Below are 22,053 nucleotides of genomic sequence, written 5' to 3'. Positions count from 1 at the left end.
AAATTTTTGTATGTGTGTTTCAGATGTTGAGTGCCATGGAGTTAGAAACCTCAAACCATCTCATCTTACCTGAAGCAAGTGCATGCCTATATCCACTCTCCAAACCATTTTGGATTGCAAGGGAAAGATTGCAGTCTGTGCTTGAGGTGGGGATTGCTACTTTTATCACAGCAGCACAAGCTCAATGTATTTCATCAGTATTCACGTGAATGAGTAGATAGTTCAAAAAGTTTTCATTCAGTGCCAAGTCTGTCTAGAAAGTAATGTGACTGTTTCTTTTTTTTTTGTAATGAACTAAAATTTATGCAAACAAGATTACATTAGAAACATACCTTGAAACATCCCATAAAATCATGTAAAGTGTTCAAAATCAGCCTGTTCATTAAATCACATGCAGAATGTTATCCTGTAGTGTCATTTACTGGACCATATATTGAGTTACTATTCAGTAAGGTAGCACATGCCAATAAGTAAGAGCCTTACAATATTGTTTTATTGTTGTATGCAGCCAGTCTCGTTACTTTCTCAACAACTTATGTTTCCTGCTTCTTTCTCTGTGATCTTTTACCACGTCTTTCAAATACCTTGATGTTTCTTTGTTTGGTCACAGCATAATGTCCACACATTAAACTAGCATTCGTGTACAGGAGCAAGATTTGTGTCCTGGATTGTTCTTATGTTTTCTAAACATAATTCACATGTTTTTATTATTTGCAGTTGATCTTTGTCATAATTATTTGTATATTCCCATCTTATGTGTAAAGTATCCAGGAAGGAGGGAATGTCGTCTGTAACAACAATGCGTGTGGCTTCTGTTTGAAAGGTCAATGTTCCATAGGTTGGAACAAAGTAGTATTCTTGTCCAAAATTACGACCAGTTCAGTATTGTAAACAACACAGATGGCAGTAAAACATCTACCATACTAAAATCATAGAAACTTGTTCATGGTTCAGAATTAAATTGAAAGAAAGAAATCACAAACTGCATTTCATTTCAAAAGGATAAAGATAAGCATGAAATATGACACTTATTCTGCAAATTTCAATCAAGTCTGAGGAAATTGTTATGAGACCCAAGGCTAGTTTAGTTATTGTCACAAAATTTGGCAAAGGCCTAGGTGTGATCCCTGGTTGATCCATTACTGCTTTGAGAATTGGCATATTGAACAGTCCAAGAAATTATAAATTATGGTTTTACATAGTACCATGCTGTTCATTCAGTTTAATATCTTTGTTGATATTATATATCTTTTAGGTGCAATTGTTCTAGGATAGGTACAACTTCTGGCACCTTAGAATGTAAGATAAATAACAAAAAAAGTAAAGCTTTTTCGAGTTCATTTCATTATTCTGTGAATGCACAGAAGAGTTCGTTGAGGTTAGACTCCATGCATTCTTGATCTTGGTCATAGTGGGATCACCAGCATGCTTCAGCCACCATTAGTCTGTGCTCCCCAGGGTTGCCCAGGCACTCATTGAACAGCTGTTTTTAATCAGAATATCATTAGAGAAATTCCCACCTGTAGTCGCCCAACCTGAGAATTGACTTTGGTTTTGAGAGTGGTGGTGAGATGCCCTACCAGCTTGACCACTGTGACTACTAATGTTACAAGTAGTTATCATTAGTAAATTAGTTTGATTTTTTTGTCTTCACATTATTCACATCATATTCAGTTGTAATAAAATGTGAACACACTTTAACTAATCACTTGAACTCGGACAAGGACAGTGAAGTGCCCAGCTGGGTTGGGGGTTAATGAGGGTAATCATCTCCAGTTTTCCAAAGAAAAAAATATGTCAGTACACAATGAAAGTGGTAAAATATGGCACTGGGCACAAAAAGAAAGACTACTGCGTTTGCCTCTTTTTTTTTAAATCTTAGCATGCATGCTGTTCATTATGCCTTTGTAATGGTGTTCTTTACCTTCTTTGTCACAAAAGTACTAACATCTTTTGGACAAGAAACTGAACACATTTTTGTATGTACCTGCACATATTTCATATTTTGTAACAAATTGTTAAGGTCCGGCTGGACTTTTGGCCAATACGAGGGCAGCTTTTTTCGAATTTTCCTCTCCTATCAAAAAACCGCTATGATATTCCAAAATGCGAAAAATTACATCTGCTTAGAATTCCTTCCAGAGCATTCACTTGAATCTTCATGTCGTTTGCTTTCATTATGGTATAGACATTATCAGTTCTTCAATAGACTTACGAAACTATTGAGAATATCTAGGCAACAGCAAAAGCAAACCAGAAAACTACTTGAAGATTTATGTGAATGCGCTAGAAGTAGAGGCATGCATATTTCGATTTTGACGAAAACACTAAATGTGAAATAACACATTCTAATGTTAATTTTTTATGTTTCTGAAAGGTGTGAGGTGCATTTTCCTACCCTGTTTTGTCACGAAATGATGCAAAATGAACTGCAAAATGCGAAATAGACTCTTAAAAACGAAATGTAACATTTATATACCGACGCGACACTTTATGAAGTATCCTGTGAGTTATGCAATTCACGGAAAATTGATTAATTCTGCTGTAAATATTGGAGAAGCAAAAATGGACCCCTTCATACAGGAATAAACTTAATATTCTGGTATTGATTTAATGTGCTATTAAAAGGGATATGTTTATTTTGTGTAATAGTGCAGTTTCTAAATCAAATTTTGGATTATATTCACATTTTTTAAAACCAAATTATAATTTTATATGGTGCTTTTTCATCTCTATAACAGTGAAATTTCATTTTATTTACCGCTTTTGAACCTGAAATTGACTGTTTTTGTACGAAAATTTTGCTTTTTTATTTACCAAAAATATGTGCCTCTAACTAGAAGGTATTCTCAGCAATTTAATTTTTTAGATTTTGGAATATCATAGCAGTTTTTCGAAAGGAGAGGAAAATTCTAAGAAAGCCGCCCTCGCGTCAGCGAAAGGTCCAGCAGAGCCTTAAGTGTTAACAAAATATATTTGTAATTGGATTGAAATTTTACAGTTGTACATTGTTCTTATTATGGACTTATTGAGAAAAATGCTGAAATTCACACTGCTTATTCCCTCTCTCGCCAGGTTTGTCTGCCGAAAAAGAAACTAAATTATGGACATTTTGCATGTGTGTTAGTGATTTGATAACAGCAATATTCACCTGACTCTTTTGTGACATTTCAACGCCATTCAAGGACACTTGCATGGTGCGAAACATCTTTGTAAGGCAACATTGTACCAAGTATATTGAAAGGGGTAATATGAATGTGGTTGTACCTCTAATGCATTAGTTAGGAAACTGATTATTTAATTGTCCGTTTTGATTGTGCCAACAGATTCCCAATTCAAACTGGAGGCAGATTACATCCAGCGCTACCTGGGAGAACTTAACTTGATGCAGGAATCGAGGCTTGTTCAGCTGAGGAAATGGGTGGCTGATCTTCAGAAGGGGAAGGTACTGTCTGATTGAAGAAGCAAGATATACAGTCAAGCCCCGATTTTACATTTTCCCCCATTATACCTTCAATCTTGATGGTTCCAACACAGCAATTTGTTATAAATTTTTTCTCGATTGTACATGTTCCTACATTCATTTTTTTTTCTTGGTCCCCTGAAAAATGTAAAATCGAGGTTACACTGATTTTGTTTTTAAAAGCAATAATTGTAGTCGGATGAAATGTTAATTGGAAATTTTCCATTGTCTGGTGCTTCCATTTTTACATATTCTAACGGAATGTTTTGAGAGAGCACAAGTGAAGAAATTTATTTTTGTTCCAACAGTTGTTATGATGGACCTGTGGGTTACTACAAATCCAGTGAGCTAACCACTCCATATTCACCCCCCTGTGCACCAGATTTGTAGTAAATCACAGCAGTGGCATATTCTTCCATGTTATTTGGTTTACTGCTGATAAACCAACTTTTTTATGTATAGAAATTGCTGCAAAATTGGAAGTTGCCGGACTCTTCTTGTTTTACTTGCATGCCTGCATTGGTGTTTTATTTCTATTGTATCTAATTAATATATACAATAGGTAGTAGTCAACTAATATATACAATAAATAACATTGTTGCAACAAAGCAGGTCAAATTTTCAGAATATGCGACTGAATCACAGACCCATCATAGGTTTCTCTAGTGTCTCCCCCGAATGCCCACTGTTTTACAATTTCTTTCTTGTTTAAAGTTTTCATATTTCATCCAAACAAACATTTGATGACCAAGGAGGAGAAGGTGAATGTGCAGCCTGGAAATAAAGACATGAAAAATATATATCTATTGGATTTCATGAATAGACTACTCCCAGCGAAATTTAATTCACTGTTAATTACAGTGAATGAATTGTTTGAGCATTAGTTGTAGTGAATCAGTGCTTTTTTTGTGGTAGTAGTGAACGTTACAGTATCAGCACTTTTTTCATAGCTGAGAATAACTCTAATAATAGTCTGTGTTAACTAAATAAAATATAGCTAAATATACTCAAAAGTGCAATCATGAATGTATGGTACAGGTTCTCACTGACCTGGAAAACATAGAAAACTGAAAAGACAGTGATTTTGAAAGTACATCCAAACAATCTTAAAAAGTCCATGAAAATGAAGTGTTTTGTGTACTTGCCAGGATTTTGGAGTGAAAATAAATTCCACTTTTGAACTAGCTTCTTGACAGGAGATATTCTGTGTAAAAGTATTTTTGTAGTGTATTTTTCATTTGTTTTCACCAGTATTGAATCAACTATTTGCTCTTAAATTACAAATGTAGTTGAAACTTGGTTAATAGCATGGACTGGAAATTTGTTTATAATTGCCTTGAACCTGGAAAAGTCATGGAATTTGAGTGGGAACCATGCAGTATTTTTAGTTTTTGTAGCTCTACTAACTAAATTTGCATGACTACCACTTGTCACCATACCAGGTCGACTTATGAAGAGTACCACAAGTAAGTTTGTGTATATTAAAGTCGATATATTGTTTTGAGTACTAGGGTAATTTGCACAGAAATCACAGCTCCTTTAAAAATATTTTTTTCAATAGTTTCCGAATATTCTTTAGCCCTTATCTAAATGAAACAACAGTTGTGTACCTACTTGACCTCTGGTACTCTACTGTTGAGAGGTAGCCCACCCTCAGTTTGCATGGCCTTACTCTTTCCTTAGCTGCTTGGAAAGGTAGGTCAGCCAATAGGCTTTGACTCATCTTTGGAGCAGCCAATGGAAAGTAAATCTGTTGGTTTTTCATTTCATCATTCTCTCCTGTGTCAGTCCTGAAAATTTGAATCAACAGACTGAATTTGTTGTGCTCTAAACTGAGAAATTTATTTTCCTTCACAAACAACCTTGAAATAGTTTCTACATTCTTTATTCAATGATACTGTACTGTAGCATACTAGTTTAAAAGAAGTTATTTTATAGAGTAGTGCACAAGGTGGAGTACTTCATCTGATGTTCAGCACTAAATTTTACATCATGCTGCTTTCTACACCATCCATCACCAGTATTACTTCTCAATTCTTCTTCAGTACATGATTATAAATATATCATACGTCAGTTATTAATTGATACCCATCAATGTTAAAACTAAAACTATGAGCAACTATTACCTAATGAGATGTGGATACCACACACAAATTACCTTTGATATGGCAAAGTTAAAATGCATGTTGCTTACAGATATTGAACATTTGTCAAATATTTCCTCTACAGATTTGTTTCCTATCTTTTCTCTATCTTTCAGATGACAAGATTTTATAGAATTCTGAAAATATGCCTTATACTGTGGTATTATATACTTCCGTCTATAGTGAGAGAAATGATTTGTGAACTGAGTATAAGTCTTTATTATTCTTTGAAATGGAATTATCCTGCCGTATGTACTTTCATTTCTGTGCAAGGTGGAATATTTTCTCAAGTTTCTTTTTCAGTAAACATGCTTATTTACTTCTTTTTTTTTAAAATGCTAAGTTCTCACTAGTTCACTGCACTTCTTGCTTGCCTCATTTTAAGGAATCTAGGTTGATAGTTATTCATATGTAGTTTGTTCTTGCAAATTAATATTTTCATTCAAAAATATGAACCTTACAGCAAATTTCACATATACAGGGTTACCATAAATGATTAATTTTGATTTCAAAACACTGTGTTTTCTGAAGTATTGCACATACATATATGAATGATACATGAAAATGACTGTAAACTCACCATCGTGACACACCAGTTGGCAGCACGAGTGCAGTGCTTGTACAAAATGGCGACAAACCGAGAAAAGAGTTTTTGTGTTGGAACATGCGAGATGTTCATCTGTTATTGCAGTGCAGCGTGCATTCAAAGGAGAGTACAGACAAGAACCACCATGTAAACAGAGCATTTGTTTATGTACTCCCACTGCCAAGAACACTGCTAGAGCTCAGGGAACATATCAGTGCTTCTCTGATGACCATTGACAGGGGATTGCAACAAAATGTATGGGTGGAATTCGAATACCGTTTGAATGTGTGTCATGCATATCTGTATGTGCAATACTTTGGAAAATACAGTGTTTTGAAATCGAATGAATCATTTATAGTAGCCCTGTATAATATTTTTTCACTGAGTAAAAAATATGAAGTAAAAATATTTCATTTTTAGTATAGCCACATATTCCATAGTGAATTTGAGAACGTTTTTATTAGCATGAAATGAACTAAAAACACTGCTGTTTAATATAACATAAATATTTCTTTCTTCTGGATATTGAATAACAAAATTTAAGCTTTATTTTACATTTTATGTAGGGGCTTGACTTTTTTGATATCCTAGTGAGTCATGGAGCAATAGAATGCATAACTAGTGAGTCACTTCTTCCAAAGGAAATGTAGGGGAATTTCAGTTTGCCTGACATTAAACATGATCTCTTATTGAGCACAACTTTTCTTGAATGATAGGCACAAGTGAATGTCGCCAAAATTTCATAATTTTAGTCTTGGAGAGCATGAATACTTTTTTGAGAATAATCAAACAGTAGCATTGAAAGTTCATGCACTTTATTTGTTGTTCCTGTTTTAGATATACCAGTTACAAATATACATATTAAATGAAACCATGAAGCAGCTGTTTTGTAACCACTCAAAAGATGATTGCAGGTGCAGGTGACTACTCGCGTTCAAACCACCACCTCAGCACCGTAGTATCCTTTCATGCAGTGGCATTCAAAAGTTTGAACATTTTATTATCAGTTTATTAACCATATTAATTTGTTACAAACTCGCACTACATAATAAGTGTGTCTGAATGCTCTGTCTGCCCTTCTCCTGCTGTCCACGATACAGTTCCCAGCATGCAATAGATGCTGATTGGGAATTACACTAGATATTGATGGACGGACAGTGGGAAGTTTTTCTCTCCAGGGTGATTCAATCAATTGATTGATTTGGTTGATTTCGTATCAAGCTTGTGGCATGAGTCGAACCCAGGACCCTGAGCGTCATAAATTAATAAGCTAATCACGTCATAAAAAGGGGTCCCAGTAAAGAAGCTGGAAAGAGCTTCCTTCAAACACAAAACATCGGACGATTTTGTTTAATTAAAAATATATATATATAATGAACACTTACGTGAGTGAGCATCGTTGTTAAAAACAATCTTTAAAACAACGTTTCGCAGAGCTACGCTCCGCTTCTTCAGGTTTTTAATCAGCTCATTAAATACTTCGTCATGTGAACAAATACAGGATTGGGTAAAAAGGTTTTGGATTAAAAGACGTAAAATTACATGACTGTTAAAAATGCCTTAAAGGCTTGGCAATACTTCTAGAGGAGCTGCGTTCCCATCCTACCTACATGGCTGACTAACTGCTGTTATGTGCGTGTGTTACATTCCTTCCAATTAGAATTAGAATTTATTTATTCATGGGCGAAGTTCAGCCTGTGGCTGCTCTACCACTTAACCCGCAAAATCTACTACAATAAAACAAACAAAATACAATTACTACTATAACATAAGAATTCCATTACATTTTCACTTCTAAATATTTCAGTAATTAACACACTAAAAAGATAAAAACAATTTTTCTCATTCACACACATCAAAATGTTCATCTTGGGTTCAAATCTGCTCATTTTTTGTTTTGATTTCAACGTAAGCATGCTGAATCTAGTCATGTGTACTGAGGCTTTGTCCTTGCTCATGTAGAAGTACTTTTGTTACTGCCCTTTTAAAGCTGGTATATGTCGCACACAAGGTAACATCTGGTGGCAGCGCATTCCAACAATATGCAGAACCAGCTTTGAAGGATGACAGGAATATGGATTTTGAGAATCTGTCTGTACGTGTGTTACATTCTTTCCAATGTACGCACGTAACAGCAGTTAGAGTTAGTCAGCCATATAGGTAGGATGGGAACACAGCTCCTCTAGAAGTATTGCCAAGCATTTAAGGCATTTTTAACAGTCACATAATTTTACGTCTTTAAATCCAAAACTTTTTTACCCAATCCTGGATTTGTGCACGTGACGAAGTATTTAATGTGCTGAATAAAAAGAAACCTGAAGAAGCGGAGCGTAGCTCTGCGAAACGTAGTTTTAAAGATTGTTTTTAACAACGATACTCACTCACATAAGTATTTATTATATATTTTTTCTTAATTATAATAAAGTGAGTAAAGACACTATCTTAAAATGTCGATTTTGTTTAGCTTTTCTGGCACTGTTGACTAATTGTGAAGATGAAAATGAGTGATGATGTGATAGAATTGATGGAGGGACACAAAGAACATGCATTCCCAGCCCGGTACTCATAGTATGCTGTACTAACCACTCTGCCACAGAGGTTGGCCAAACTGGTTCGAGACACTGCAGGTGTGGGCTGATAAGTACCCACTATTTGTATTTGCCGGCCACTGTTGTCTTGTGATTTTCACAGGATGTAAGAAGAAATTAGACTTTGGCACTCACCCCTTTTTATCAGATAAGCAATGGTACAGTCATGGACACTTGTGGATTGTAATAAACCCATTTACTTTCAATAGATTTGTTACAACCCAGCAATGTTCGTGACTATACATGCTCTGCATGTTAATTTACATCCGATTTGAAAATTGTAGATGCACAGTGATTACAAGTGGAAGGCGTCAAATATCCACAAGAACTCTTGACAAGTATGGCACGATAGTTGAATTATGATTCCCATGAATAATTAAACTTTTATTGAAAGTATCACTCAAACTGCTCAACACTGAAGCATGAGCACGCAACCTTGACAGAGAGCATCTGCAGTAGCAACATTACAGCATGGCAGTTGAATATGGAAACTTACACCCAGTACATGCATGCATGTCTTATTACCTAAATGCTCTTACTTTCCAGGTTCCTAATGATGCCACCCTTCTTCGTTTCTTGCGAGCTCGTGATTTCAATGTTGAGAAGGCGAGGGAAATGCTGTCACAGTCTTTGGTTTGGAGAAAGAAATACCAAGTTGATCGCATCCTCTCCGAGTACCAGACACCACAGGTTGTTAAAGATTACTTCCCCGGTGGCTGGCATTACCATGATAAAGGTGAGACCTTAGGAATGGCAGGATTTTATATTTTATTTAAATTTTTAGAGGATCAGAGTGAATGAACATGCCCTAGTGAATTTTGCAATAAACAAATCGGTACAAGTAGTGATTTTTGGATTTTCCTGTGTTCTTCATTAGTGCAATTTTCCATGTTCATAAATTATTCAGAAAGATGGGCCTCCTCGATGGCATAGTGGTAACATCCTCGTCGTGTAACAAGGGGTCCTGGGTTCGATACCTGGTGGAGGCACTTGGCATAGTGGTTCGGGTTCCACTTTAAACTGTAGCTCCATGTCCCGATTAGCCTTTCTGTGCATGAAGTGGACTTAAAACAACAATTCAACTACAAGAATTCAAGAAATGCTGGTGTAAAATATCAATACAAATTAAATTTTATTATCAGAATTGTTGTATTTGTAGATTGAATTTTCCAAAATTTCAACTTGAAATTACACTTTAATTTTACCTATCTTGGAATAGCCACTTTCATCCTGCACTTACTTCTAATACCTGTTTTTTGAAACAGTTCATTTTACCATCCATAACATCATTTAACTTTATTCTTGCTTAGTAAAGTCCATGTACAGAATAATAGCACAGCTACGATACGATATGAATAAAATTTAAAATTCCAAAGATTTTCCTCTTGCTCACCAACATTGTCAAGGAAAAGTGGAAGAAGGGAAGCTGAAAACATGTGATAATACCAGTGAGAAAATGGTGTATTTTTTTTCTGTTTAGAAGTTACTTCTGTGAATGATTTAAAATGGTGTCATTTAATTATTAGTGTAATTCTCAAGGGTTGTGAAGCATGGTACATGTTAGATATAAACTACATATAGAAAAGAGAAATTTTGAAACGTAAAGAGGTCATTCTAATAGACCTAATAATACAAATGAAATATTGATGGTTTCTCAGCAATATTGACTGAAGATAAAATACTCATGAAGTTATGCATTTAATAAAATGTGATGCATCATTTGTCTGGGCATTCCTTGGCAATCACGCCGTCAGTTTCATGCAATCACTATTTCATCATCACTGTGGTGATTAGCCACAAGTAACCACAAAGTGATACAACATGGAAAAAAAGCAGTTCTGTGGTTCCATGAGAATTTGCAATGACTTGAAAGGAATATGTAACATATAGTGTTCTTTTTGGGCCACTGCCTTATTATAATAATAATAATAATATATCTTTATTGAGCAGGTGAGGTTCAGCCTACACTGTTCTCCCGCCTAACCCTTGTCAGAATACAGTTACAAACGGTATATATATCCAATAAGAAGAAAAAATAAACAAGACAAAAAGTAATAATAATAGATAAGTAAGAAAGATGAAGAAAAACATATGGACAATTTTAAAACAAATAAGAACTGGAAAGATACAATTAATGAGTATACGTATACATATAAAACTAAATTTTAAATACACTCATTAAATACAATATTAAGTATATATATACACGTAAATGCATATTTTTGTGAATGTTTAATGGTGCAAGAAGAGAAATATTTGACATGAAGTAATTCTAAGTTCTTACATTGACATTAATCCATTGTGGGATGTATATTTATTCATGTGTGCTTCTAGATTCTAACTGTTTACATAGTAGATAATCCTTTGCTTTGGATTTAAGAACATGTGGTTATTGTTATGGGCATCACTTAATGCTTTGTGCATCAGTATTGTCACAATTAACAGAGAATTAGAAAAGGGAGAAATATAAAATGATTGAAATGTGATTCATATTTTCCCCCCAGAGGGCAGACCACTCTATCTGCTGCGTCTTGGCCAAATGGACGTGAAAGGCTTAATCAAGTCTATAGGAGAAGATGGTTTACTCAAGCTGGTAAGTTGAAATTATTTCCCAGTAATGTATAATTCCATGTAACTCTTGTGAAAAATGTAATTTATTCAGCTACCACTAATGGTGATTCATATTTCCGAGTGCTTAGGTCAGAAGTTCCCACTTTTTTTGTTCCATGGCACCCTTAGTGTTTCAAGATTTTTCCAAGGTGCCCTAGTTCAGGATGCAGGCCTATCTAATACTTGCAACACTCGGTTTGTGTGGTTAGGTTTTTTGCCTTAAGATAAAAACTAAACGTACATTTCAAATTCAGAAACATTTTATTTGTAAAATGTTCTAAATAAACACATAGTTGGAAGTAAGTGTCATTTCAGTGAAAATATTGGAACATTTCGGGGCACCCAGGGTGCCACGGTGCACACTCTGAGAACCACTGGCTTAGGTGTATTATTTTGTTGATCTACATGTGTCCAGGTAAATGTTTTTTTAAAAAAATAGTTATTGAATTCATGGTGGTAATAATGTAGAAAGTCAGAATAGTCAATTCTTTGTAAATTTCCGTTACCACGATATTCATATTATGAACCTAGATTTGTTTATATATTCATATTTTTTATTTCTGTTGACCCATGTCCATAGGTATGGAAATAGTCATATAACAATACGAGTAATAAAATATTAATACAATTATAGACAAGAATTACAGCAATGATTTGAATAACTTCTACATGAAGGAAATCCAAATAAAGGAAGAATAAATACACTATGGAAATGAAATTACATACAATATTTAAGGCAAGCACAATAATAAGCCAAGAAAATGTTTTAGTGTAAAAATAAATTGTAAAAGTAAATATGTAACTTTTTCTTGTATGTACCTATTGCTTGCATTCTAGAATTATTTATCTTGTAGCCTACGGTTATTACAAGCATAAAAGCACAGTTTTTCGTTGCGATGTTTCAGGAGAACACACGCTCCCTTGATCAGACAATTATTTTTAGTTGATTGTCTGATGAAGGGAGCGTGTGTTCTGAAACGTCACAACGAAAAACTGTTTATTTATGCGTGTAATAACCGTAGACTACAAGAGAAATAAATATGTAACGTATACAACATGGAAGAATGCAATATATGTACAGAACCGATTAATGATCATTTAGGCACAATAATAGCATATAGTGAATACTTCGTACATGATAATATAAATAGCATAATTACATTTTCTGTACAATCGAACTCTCATATTAATACATGTATAGCATGTGTACACACACACACACACACACACACACACATGCATGCACATACATATATACAAGGGGGCCACTTGCCCCCTCCCCCAAAGAAGAAAGAATTTGCAAGTTTATTAAAATTTACAAGTTAATGGAATTTTTGTTAACTTTCTTGGACCTGAGAAGCTAAGTTATGAGTAATTTTTATAATTTCGCAAATTTAATAGTTATTTAGCAAAATATTCCTGGAATTCATTTGTTTATTGTGCCTCTTCACCCTAAAGTTAACCCCCATGTTTGATTATGCCTCCTCTGCCCCTTGCACTCTTTCAAAGTTAGGTGCCAAATTACACCATGCATATGTATAGCTCTTGAAAAAGATTCTCAATGGAAGCATTGAAATGTCAAGAAGGTATACCACAAGAGTGTGTTGAGTGGGCTTCTCTCTAGTATCTTAGCAGTCGCAACTTTTTTTAACAGGTTATAAATTACATACCTGTGACCGATGGACCATGAAAAAATGGAAGGTAGGAAGCATTGGCATTGATCATTGATTTATAAATACAATAGTTGTCATTTTCTCTCACTTATTGACCATTGAGACACAGTAAATGGAAAATTGCAATAAATAAATAAAATAGAAGTGCTTGCAAAAACATTAATGTAAGTAATGTAAATATACTCATTGATTTTTCTTGTTTCTTCAGACCCTTCATGTTTGCGAAGAGGGCCTACGGTTAACCGAAGAAGCAACCAGAAACCTGGGAAAACCAATCTCTGCCTGGTCCCTGTTGGTTGATCTTGAGGGTCTTAATATGAGACATCTGTGGCGACCAGGCATCAAGGTTTGTGTGATCTGTTGATTGAATTCTAATGTGTATGCTAGATTGACATGATGTGTATGGATTCACTGCATTATTGAATCTTGCACACTTTTTTTTATATACAACACTAATTAAATCAAGAAAGTGTGGGGCCCTAACTCCACACCCCCTATATGCCTTCATGGTGGGGTGCAAAGCACAGGGGAGCACTTTACTTTTTTTGTAAGTATATTTCAATTTAGTGCTATTTTTTTGTTCTGTTATTTGTTAACAATATATTTACAATAAATCACAAAGTGCAGCTTGTAAGCATGTTGATAATATGTAGTGTAAAACCTTATATTTTTAATGTATTAAAAATATGTATTTCATATTACATATTATTACCATGTTTACAAGTGTCATTTACTTGTACTACAGAAAATTTTTATCCATGATTCTACAACAGCATCAGTATGATTACAGGATAAACACCTTTGTTGGTACAGTCACAGACACTTCTGGGTTGTAATGAATACATTGACTTTCAATGGATTCATTACAACCCAGCAGTGTCCGTGACTGTACATATTCAAATATTTCCTTCTACTTTCACATTATTTTTACCCAAACATTTGTGAAGAATGATCAAAATATATAAACTTTTATTATATTTTCTTGTATTTTGTTTATGTTTTAAAGCTGGTTTTAATGGCTGATAGGAGCATATTCTCTGCTCAAACATTGACATTAGAAGATGTTCTGTGGAGCAGTAGCAGTGATGGCTTTGATCCCCACGCTTTTGCAAAACTGAAGGATGAGCCATATACACATAGTTTTATATAACTTTTCTCTATACTTTCAATTATGTAAGATGCAACACTACTTGTGCATATAAAAAAAGAATCTAACAGTAATTTAACACTCGGAAAGAACAACGGTTCATATGCAACCAAGACTGAATAAATAAAATAAAAACACGATTGCTTCTTGTGTAAACTATATTTAGTACTATAGAAATAGTAAGACTAGGTTATCCCACTGCACATTACAACATGCCATGAAGGTATATAAGAGAAGTGAAGGTTGGATCTCACACATTCAAAGTCTTGGCCAATTGTGAGGATGATGTGATCAACACCATGCTCTGCCTGCATTTACCTCCCCAGGTATCTGTTTACTAGAAATGGGGTGAACTCCAAGACCAAGAAAGGTAACAGTAGTATAAGTCGGAGACGGATTTCTTAAAATTTACAGGAGAAAAGACGAGAAAGTACTTACGGAATTGTGTTCTTGAGGACTTTCTGAAGCCGGAGATATTTTTTTTATAATCGTGGTACGTATTTTGCCTGTAAATAAGGTATTTTTCGTCAATCATGCATCTCCGTCGTGCGATAGCTCGTGCCGCCATTACCGTCGACTACGTGAATCAAATGTTCCGTGCGTTTGGTTATGTAACCCCCTCACAGTGTAGCAACCACGCGGAAGTTTGACAAGATGACGTGTGAGCGGGTTTTTTTTTCTCAATAAAAGGTAAGACTCTAGTATACGTCCTTTTCCTAAGGAATACGTGTCATATATCGTTGGAAAGCTTATTTTATAAGGAATTCAACAACGTAAATCCCAAAGAGAGCAAAAATTTCCTGAAGGAGTAAATCGAGAAAAACCGATGTTGTCCGGATATGCGCAATTGAACGTACTGAGGTATTTTTAGATGATGAGGCACATATTTAGGGGTGAAATGAGTGCTAATGGAACCTAACCTAACAGGCCTAACCTAACCTCGTAGGCATACCTCGACCCCGTGAATGTATAGTGGGGCTATCGTGAACAGAAAGTGTAAAAAGAAAAAGGTACTTACCCGAAGAGATGCCGGGTGCCGCACCATGATCGCGCACAGCGAACGCAAAGAAGCAATCATCATGCAGATAAGGACGTAAAGTAGAGTCTAGCCTCAATTTTCGCTTAAAAACCTTTTGTGAATAGTTTGTGCGGCATTTATCGGTTCATAAGTTTGGAAACACTGCACATTGCATATCAGCTGACGATAGACAACGTGAGTCAAGATTTGCCCGCCGAATTAGCAACGACCAATAAATGATTATAATGTTAAAAGTAACGTGTTTTTCATGAAAAAAAAAGTTATGGCCAGCTTGAAAAATCTTCTGCTATGCATATGAGGTAAGTAGCAATGATTTTTATTTGAAAACAACCGAGTTTTATGTGTCTCCGGCTTATACTACTGTTACCCCAAGAAATTGTAAGGTATAGATCTAAAAATAACCTACAGATGATTTCCAACATTGTCGCTAGAGTTTCTGCATGGTGACCATTTTGCAAACTATTGTGTGTCTGTGTGTTGTTAGAATATATAAATACATGCATGTATAAAATCAGTTACAAATTAATCTACTTACATTTCCAAAATTTTAGTTTTTTATTAGCTTTGAATGTTGTGTATTTTGTAGGCCCTTCTTCGGATAATTGAGATTGTGGAAGCCAATTACCCAGAAACAATGGGATTAGTGCTTATAATCAGAGCTCCTCGTGTGTTTCCGATTCTGTGGACCCTTGTGAGCACTTTCATAGGTGAGTAATAGATATAGTTTGGGTGTATTGTTACTAGAGTACTGCATCGAACCACTTTCGCTCGAAAATACTTGATTGAATCTCCCATGCTCGAGCGTAATTCGCTCGAATATATATAATATCAAATATCTTTTTAATCGTACAAATACATGTGTAAAAATCCTTCCTGGTAGTTTCAGCCCATATCATCTATTCATTTTCATACATTGCTATGAGTTGTAAAGATGGACTAAATTACATTTTAACATGAAAAGGATGACTATGTTCACTTCAGTTTGAATTTCACTTCGTCTTTCACTTCACGATCCATGTTTGAAGGGCCAATAGTATAGAAAAATTACGGTTACACGTGAACTACTTGGTTTCGAGCGTATACTGATCGTTTTGCCTGTTCGAGCGAAATTCGCTCGTGACGTCATGGTGATCGAAGAGCTGTCAGTTCCTAACGCTATCTAGCGTCATCCGTGCGAACTATTTGCCGGTCGAACAAAAATGCTCATTGCAGCACTCTAATTGTTACTATGTTAAAACTTATATTACAAAAGATTGTAACAACTGTCCTCAAGGCTTGTTAAAATAACTGACTTTTTCTGTTCTATTCAGTTGACAACTCCCAGCAATACATAATATTGGATCTTAGAATGAAAATATAAAGAACATAAATTAAGAGTATTTGAAAATAAAATCCTTAGGAAAATATTTGGACGTGAAAGGGATGAGGAAACAAGTGAGTGGAGAAGGTTATATAATTTAAAACTCCATAATTTGTATTCATGTACAGATATTATTAGAATAATTAAATCGAGAAGACTTAGATGGGCAGGCCTTGTGGCACGAATGGGAGAGGTAAGAAGAGTTTACAGGATTCTTGTTGGGAAACCTGATGGTAAGAGACCAGTAGGAAGGCCAAGACAAAGATAGAGAGATAAAGTTGAGATGGACCTAAAGAAATCCATAAGGATGGAAAAGATTGGATTGATCTTGCCCAGGGTAGGGACAGATAGAAGGCTTGTGTTGCTGCAGCCATAAACCTTCAGGTTTAAGAATGCTAGAGAGTTATTTAGTTAGAATAAAAACAGTGATTGATTTGACTGTCAAGTTTTGCATTTTTATAACTGTTTTCGTGATTCGAGTGTTACACACACTATTTCACCTGTTGTGGTAACCACTGTAGTTCATAATAAAAGACTCATCAATTTTATGATGCAAATGCTTGTTATCCTTCACAGACGAAAACACCCGGACCAAATTTTTCTTTTACGGTGGCAATGACTACCAGGCAACAGGTGGATTGGTCGATTACATGGCCGAGGAGCATCTACCAGACTTCTTAGGTGGACCATGCAGGGTAGGTAGCTCCAGTCACAGTAGAATTAATCCCTTTGTCAAGAAGTGTAAGTGCATTACTAATACTATCAACAACACTACCAATCGGCATCATCATTCATTGTAAATAAAGCATATGTAAATACAATGAAACCTGAATTTTATGTTCTGGATTTTACATGTTCCTTCATTACACATTTAATCTTCATGGTCCCAACACGGCAAAATGTTATAAAATATTCCCCACTTTTATATTTTCCCACATTTGGAGTTTTTTTATGCCTTGGTCCCTAAACCTGTATAATCGAGCTTCCAGTGTTTTCAATTTTCTATTCCTTGATGGCAATACTTTGTAAGTTCATAAATTATAATTCACTTACCAAATTATTAAAAATAATGTTCCCTTTTATTGTAGAGATTATGTTAAATCTGAAATTAAAACCACCTGTAGCACATAATGTACAAAGCAGTTGCTTTCCCTCCAGCTAGGAAAATTTTCACAAATTAACCATTCCATGTGAAAATGGACAAGCAAAGTTTTTTTTTTTTTAATTCAAAGCATTATGTATGAAATTAAAGGAACAACTATGCAGAATTTGGAATTATTGATACATGCATTACTTTCATGGCTTTTCAACCTATTACTTTTTATAGTAGAAGTGGGATTTTGTGTGTGGTGTCCCCACTTAATTTAGTTTCATTACCGTAAGAAACCTAAATTAATTCTGATTTCATTCTAATTGTCTCATTAAGCTCTGAAGTATCCTACTTCAGAAGAATCTATTTAGGATAATTTTCATAGCCTTTGCATTGTTCCATAATCCTTCAAAGTAAATAATGTGCATGATTTTACACCTGTCACAAGCAAAAAATGTTTATAAAAAGAGTATGTAGTAATATTTTTAGAAACTAAAAGAATTTAAATGTCGAGTAAAGTTTGCTTTGTAAAAATGAAATAAAATTGCTTCAGTAAACACACATATTTTACAGATTTTTCTAAAAGACTGGGAAAGGTCCTGAAGTCAAGTCTCAGAAGTGTCACACCCATCATAATTACAAAAAATCTATGCCTCCCCAATGGCGCAGTGGCTGTGCTGTCACCTTGTAATCAGGGGGTCCTGGGTTCGATGCCCAGTGGAGGCAGGTCCAGTCCCGATTAGCCTTACTGTGCATAAGGTTGAGATGAGGGAGGAATATTCTGAAATTAAATAACTTTCATCAAAGAAAATGAAATTACATGAATTGATAGTTTGAAGGTGCAAGGCAAATGATTAAAGAATGAATGTAAATTTGACTGAATGTCAATGGAATTGCCCAAAATAGCCTCCCATCTGTTCCATTCTTGAGCTGTACACACATCAACGTAGCTAAATCCAAGGTATGAGTAAACATCTTCCTTACCTAAAAAGTTCCACTTCAACTACTAACCATGGTTAAGTAGAGGACTTGCATTTCAAGAATATGTAATTCACTTCACTTATGTATACAAATTATATTTAATTGACACTCTTTTGTACTGCAGTCAAAACTGGGACATATTTATGGACTGGTACCTCACAAGTACTACAGAGAACAGGAGAATGACAGCAGAGTAAGATGTTTCATTCAAGTATTGTAGCTATTGTATGCGTAGCTCAGTCACTAACTGGCACTTTTCAGAAAAATAATTCAGTGCCTCAGATGTAGTGCTTCGCTATTCATGATGCGTAATTGCCAGGATGCATATCTTTTTCTATTCAAGCTCTGTGCTTAATAGAAGGAAAGTGCTAAGTGTAGAAGCTTGTTGGTACAAAGATCGCAGTTGCTTTGTAGGTAGCCAAAAGCAAGTCAGTTCACGAGATAAATTCTTTTCTTGCAGACCCTAGTTCCGGAAGGAGGACTTGTTCCAAAATCTCTGTACATGTCTGAAGGTGATTTTGAGCGTGAGAGGCTGGAAGGCTCTCCCTTGAGGGAAGACAGCATTTATCATTCTGTTAGCCTGGGGAAGGGACAGGTGAGTTTGCGATTTGCTTGTTTGCCTACAAAAATGCAAGGTGTGTATGTACATGATTTGCTTCTAGGTTTTTCTAAAGGCACACACACCAAGAGCGTTTGCCATGCACTGGTACCATCTCCAACACCGATGTCGTCAGCATCAGAAAAGAATGGTGGGTAACATGCACATGGTCCTGCACAATGAAATTTCAGAAATGACCTGACAGGTTGGTACACAATGAGAGCTCCCCTTGACAAATTGGCAGTTGGGATGGATACCTGATGCACTTCTGACTATGAAAAATACACAGACCCTCAGTCAAAGATGTGTAGAGGAGAAAGTGTAATAAAGTGGAGTTTTCAACCTTCCATCGTGAGTAAATTTAATTATGACAGAGTTTTCAACCTTCCATCGTGAGTAAATTTAATTATGACATTGTGATAATGATAGAATTGGTGAAAAATAAGCAAGCCATTATTTTTTACTTGCCTCATGCGGCCATGCTACAGGTGTCTCGACTTTCTTGAACATTATCACAACCCACTGTGAAGCATCTGCAGTACTATCTTTCCTTCAACTGACGTCTGTTCCTTACCAATGGGTCAAACAACTTGGCAGCCTTGCAATCGCAGTACTGCCAGGGCACAAATTGCAAACAGAACTTATTTTCTGGACGCACCATATAACATTACACCCAACTTTATCTTTTCCTTGAATGGTGACCGACAATAGCTTCACAAGGTACTCGAAAGTTACTGTACTAATTTCAAAATAGTTGAAAATTTTTAATTTGTTGGCATGCAGTTTTCGAAAACGGTATAAGAACTGCCTTCCGGAGATCTTGCTGTGATTATTGAATGCACCCAGAAATGTTTTCTGTAACTTTCATGGTTTATATCGAAGATGCGATAAACACAAATGATAAAACCTATTTCAGGCAGGACCCATCTCCACTTTCAGGCTTTATCCATCACTCCTTGCACCCCAGCAAAGGTGTTGGCGAGAACTGATATCAGTGCATGTTTAAAATCCATGTCAGTGCCATTGCCGTTAAGAACTCTGACAAAATATTGGTATGTGTGCAAATGATGCAGAACTTGCCAGGTAAGAGAATGTGCTTTCCTGCATGAGATGCCTTCTCACATTTGAAGCAACTCTTAAGGTTTGTGATAATCTTAGAAACTTTGGTAATGCATGCAGATGCAACAATTGAGCCTTTTTCTTTGGTGTTATCACATGTGGTCAGGTTTTTAAGTTCGCTTGAATTGTTTCAAAATGACAACAATGACTTCTTATCAGTGCAAGCTGTAGTGTGGTTTGCAGAATCAAGGATCAAATCAAGTCCTACCTTGGATTTCTTTTGAGGATATTCTGAGCTTCCAAACTTAACCTTTAGGTGCCCAAGCGTCTCGATCGAGATACCCAAAAGTAACCCTCAATTGCCCAAGCGTCTCGATCGAGATGCTGTGTCCAGGTCGTTTTGAGAGTTAGCCCCCTCCCCCCGCCACATATACGCCGAATTTGCAAAAATTTCATATAGTCTGAATCTCTGGTTCATTCCGCGTACAACGGTATATCACTCATCTCTCTAGGGCAATTAGCTTCCGAACTACACTCATTTAATTGAAACTCTGCATTTTGCTCAAAATCGGCTTGGGCAACCGAGGCTTACTATTGAAAAAGGGCTTGGGCGTCAAAAGGTTAAATGTCATGTGATGCGTATCTGAATTATGGCCACAATTTTGCCATAAGTAATGATATGCTTCGGTAACTTGGCATGGAGTGCAATCCCAACTCGATGACTAAAGGAAGCCATGTGGAAGTTTTGGCAGACTTTTGTGCCTGCAATGAAAATACCCAGAAATTTGAATGTCAATTCATTTTTGATTGATTTGGTTTATTTTACTTTGCTTTAATGCCACTTTTGGCTAATCGCGAAGATGACCGAGTGATGATATGATAAAATTGATGAAGGGATGTTCACAAACACCCATGCCCAGGCTGTGATTCAAACTCTACACCCCTGGCATCGTAGCATGCTGTAGCCACTCTTCCACAGATGCTGGCCTGTTCATTTTTATTTCTCATCATTTTCAAATACCAAAGGTTTATTGTCTAATGTGTATCTTCCTCAAAGCCTTTATTTAGCTCCTTAAGATCCGTGTTTCTAATTTGCAACCTCCTTTTATCCTTGTTGCAGGTCCACGAAGTGCTGATAAAGAATGAAGATCCAGGAAGCGTGATCACATGGGACTTTGATGTCATGCGACAAGATGTGATGTTCACTGTGCTGCGAACTAAAGTACCTGTTATTACTAAGGATCCTTCCCAGTCTCCAATTGGTGAGTACATATAAATAAAATCATGTTAATCCTGGTGTCTGTGATTTGAAATTTGAATCCCAACAATACCTTTGGGTCTCAAAGATGCCACAATCAGTATCAGAACCAGCTACACGTTTCACGTGCACTGGATATGACTTAGAATTAGGGATGGACGATATTGGAAATTTGATATCGCGATATATCATCAAGGAAATATCATCACAGACGATACAATGTGATATATTTTCCATATCGTGATATCGGCAATATATTGTCTCCATGATAAATATTGTGATGATGTATTGACACAATATATATCGCTAAAATATCAAGATGATATATATCACCTACATGATATATATTGCCAAATATCGTGATGATATATCACCTACATGATATATATTGCCAAAATATCATGACAATATATCACCGGCATGATATGTATTGCCAAATATTGTGACAATATATCAC

At 35.7% G+C, this 22,053-nt stretch overlaps 1 protein-coding gene across 1 annotated transcript in view; it reads left to right on the top strand.

The window, feature by feature from the left end:
* The window catches only part of retm (real-time), a 133,742-nt gene that overhangs the window by 101,746 nt on the left and 9,943 nt on the right, over positions 1-22,053 (top strand). The window contains exons 7-14 of the mRNA XM_083136008.1: positions 3,327-3,445; positions 9,328-9,517; positions 11,286-11,374; positions 13,273-13,410; positions 15,837-15,957; positions 17,187-17,305; positions 19,142-19,276; positions 21,459-21,600. Coding sequence (XP_082992134.1) covers positions 3,327-3,445; positions 9,328-9,517; positions 11,286-11,374; positions 13,273-13,410; positions 15,837-15,957; positions 17,187-17,305; positions 19,142-19,276; positions 21,459-21,600 — 1,053 coding nt within the window. The remainder of the gene's footprint in view (positions 1-3,326; positions 3,446-9,327; positions 9,518-11,285; positions 11,375-13,272; positions 13,411-15,836; positions 15,958-17,186; positions 17,306-19,141; positions 19,277-21,458; positions 21,601-22,053) is intronic.

Source organism: Lepisma saccharinum, chromosome 14, assembly GCF_977018435.1.
Source record: "Lepisma saccharinum chromosome 14, izLepSacc3.1, whole genome shotgun sequence".
Taxonomy (NCBI): domain Eukaryota; kingdom Metazoa; phylum Arthropoda; class Insecta; order Zygentoma; family Lepismatidae; genus Lepisma; species Lepisma saccharinum.
Note: the sequence above shows the minus strand (reverse complement) of the source record. Positions and strands in the feature narration are given on the sequence as shown.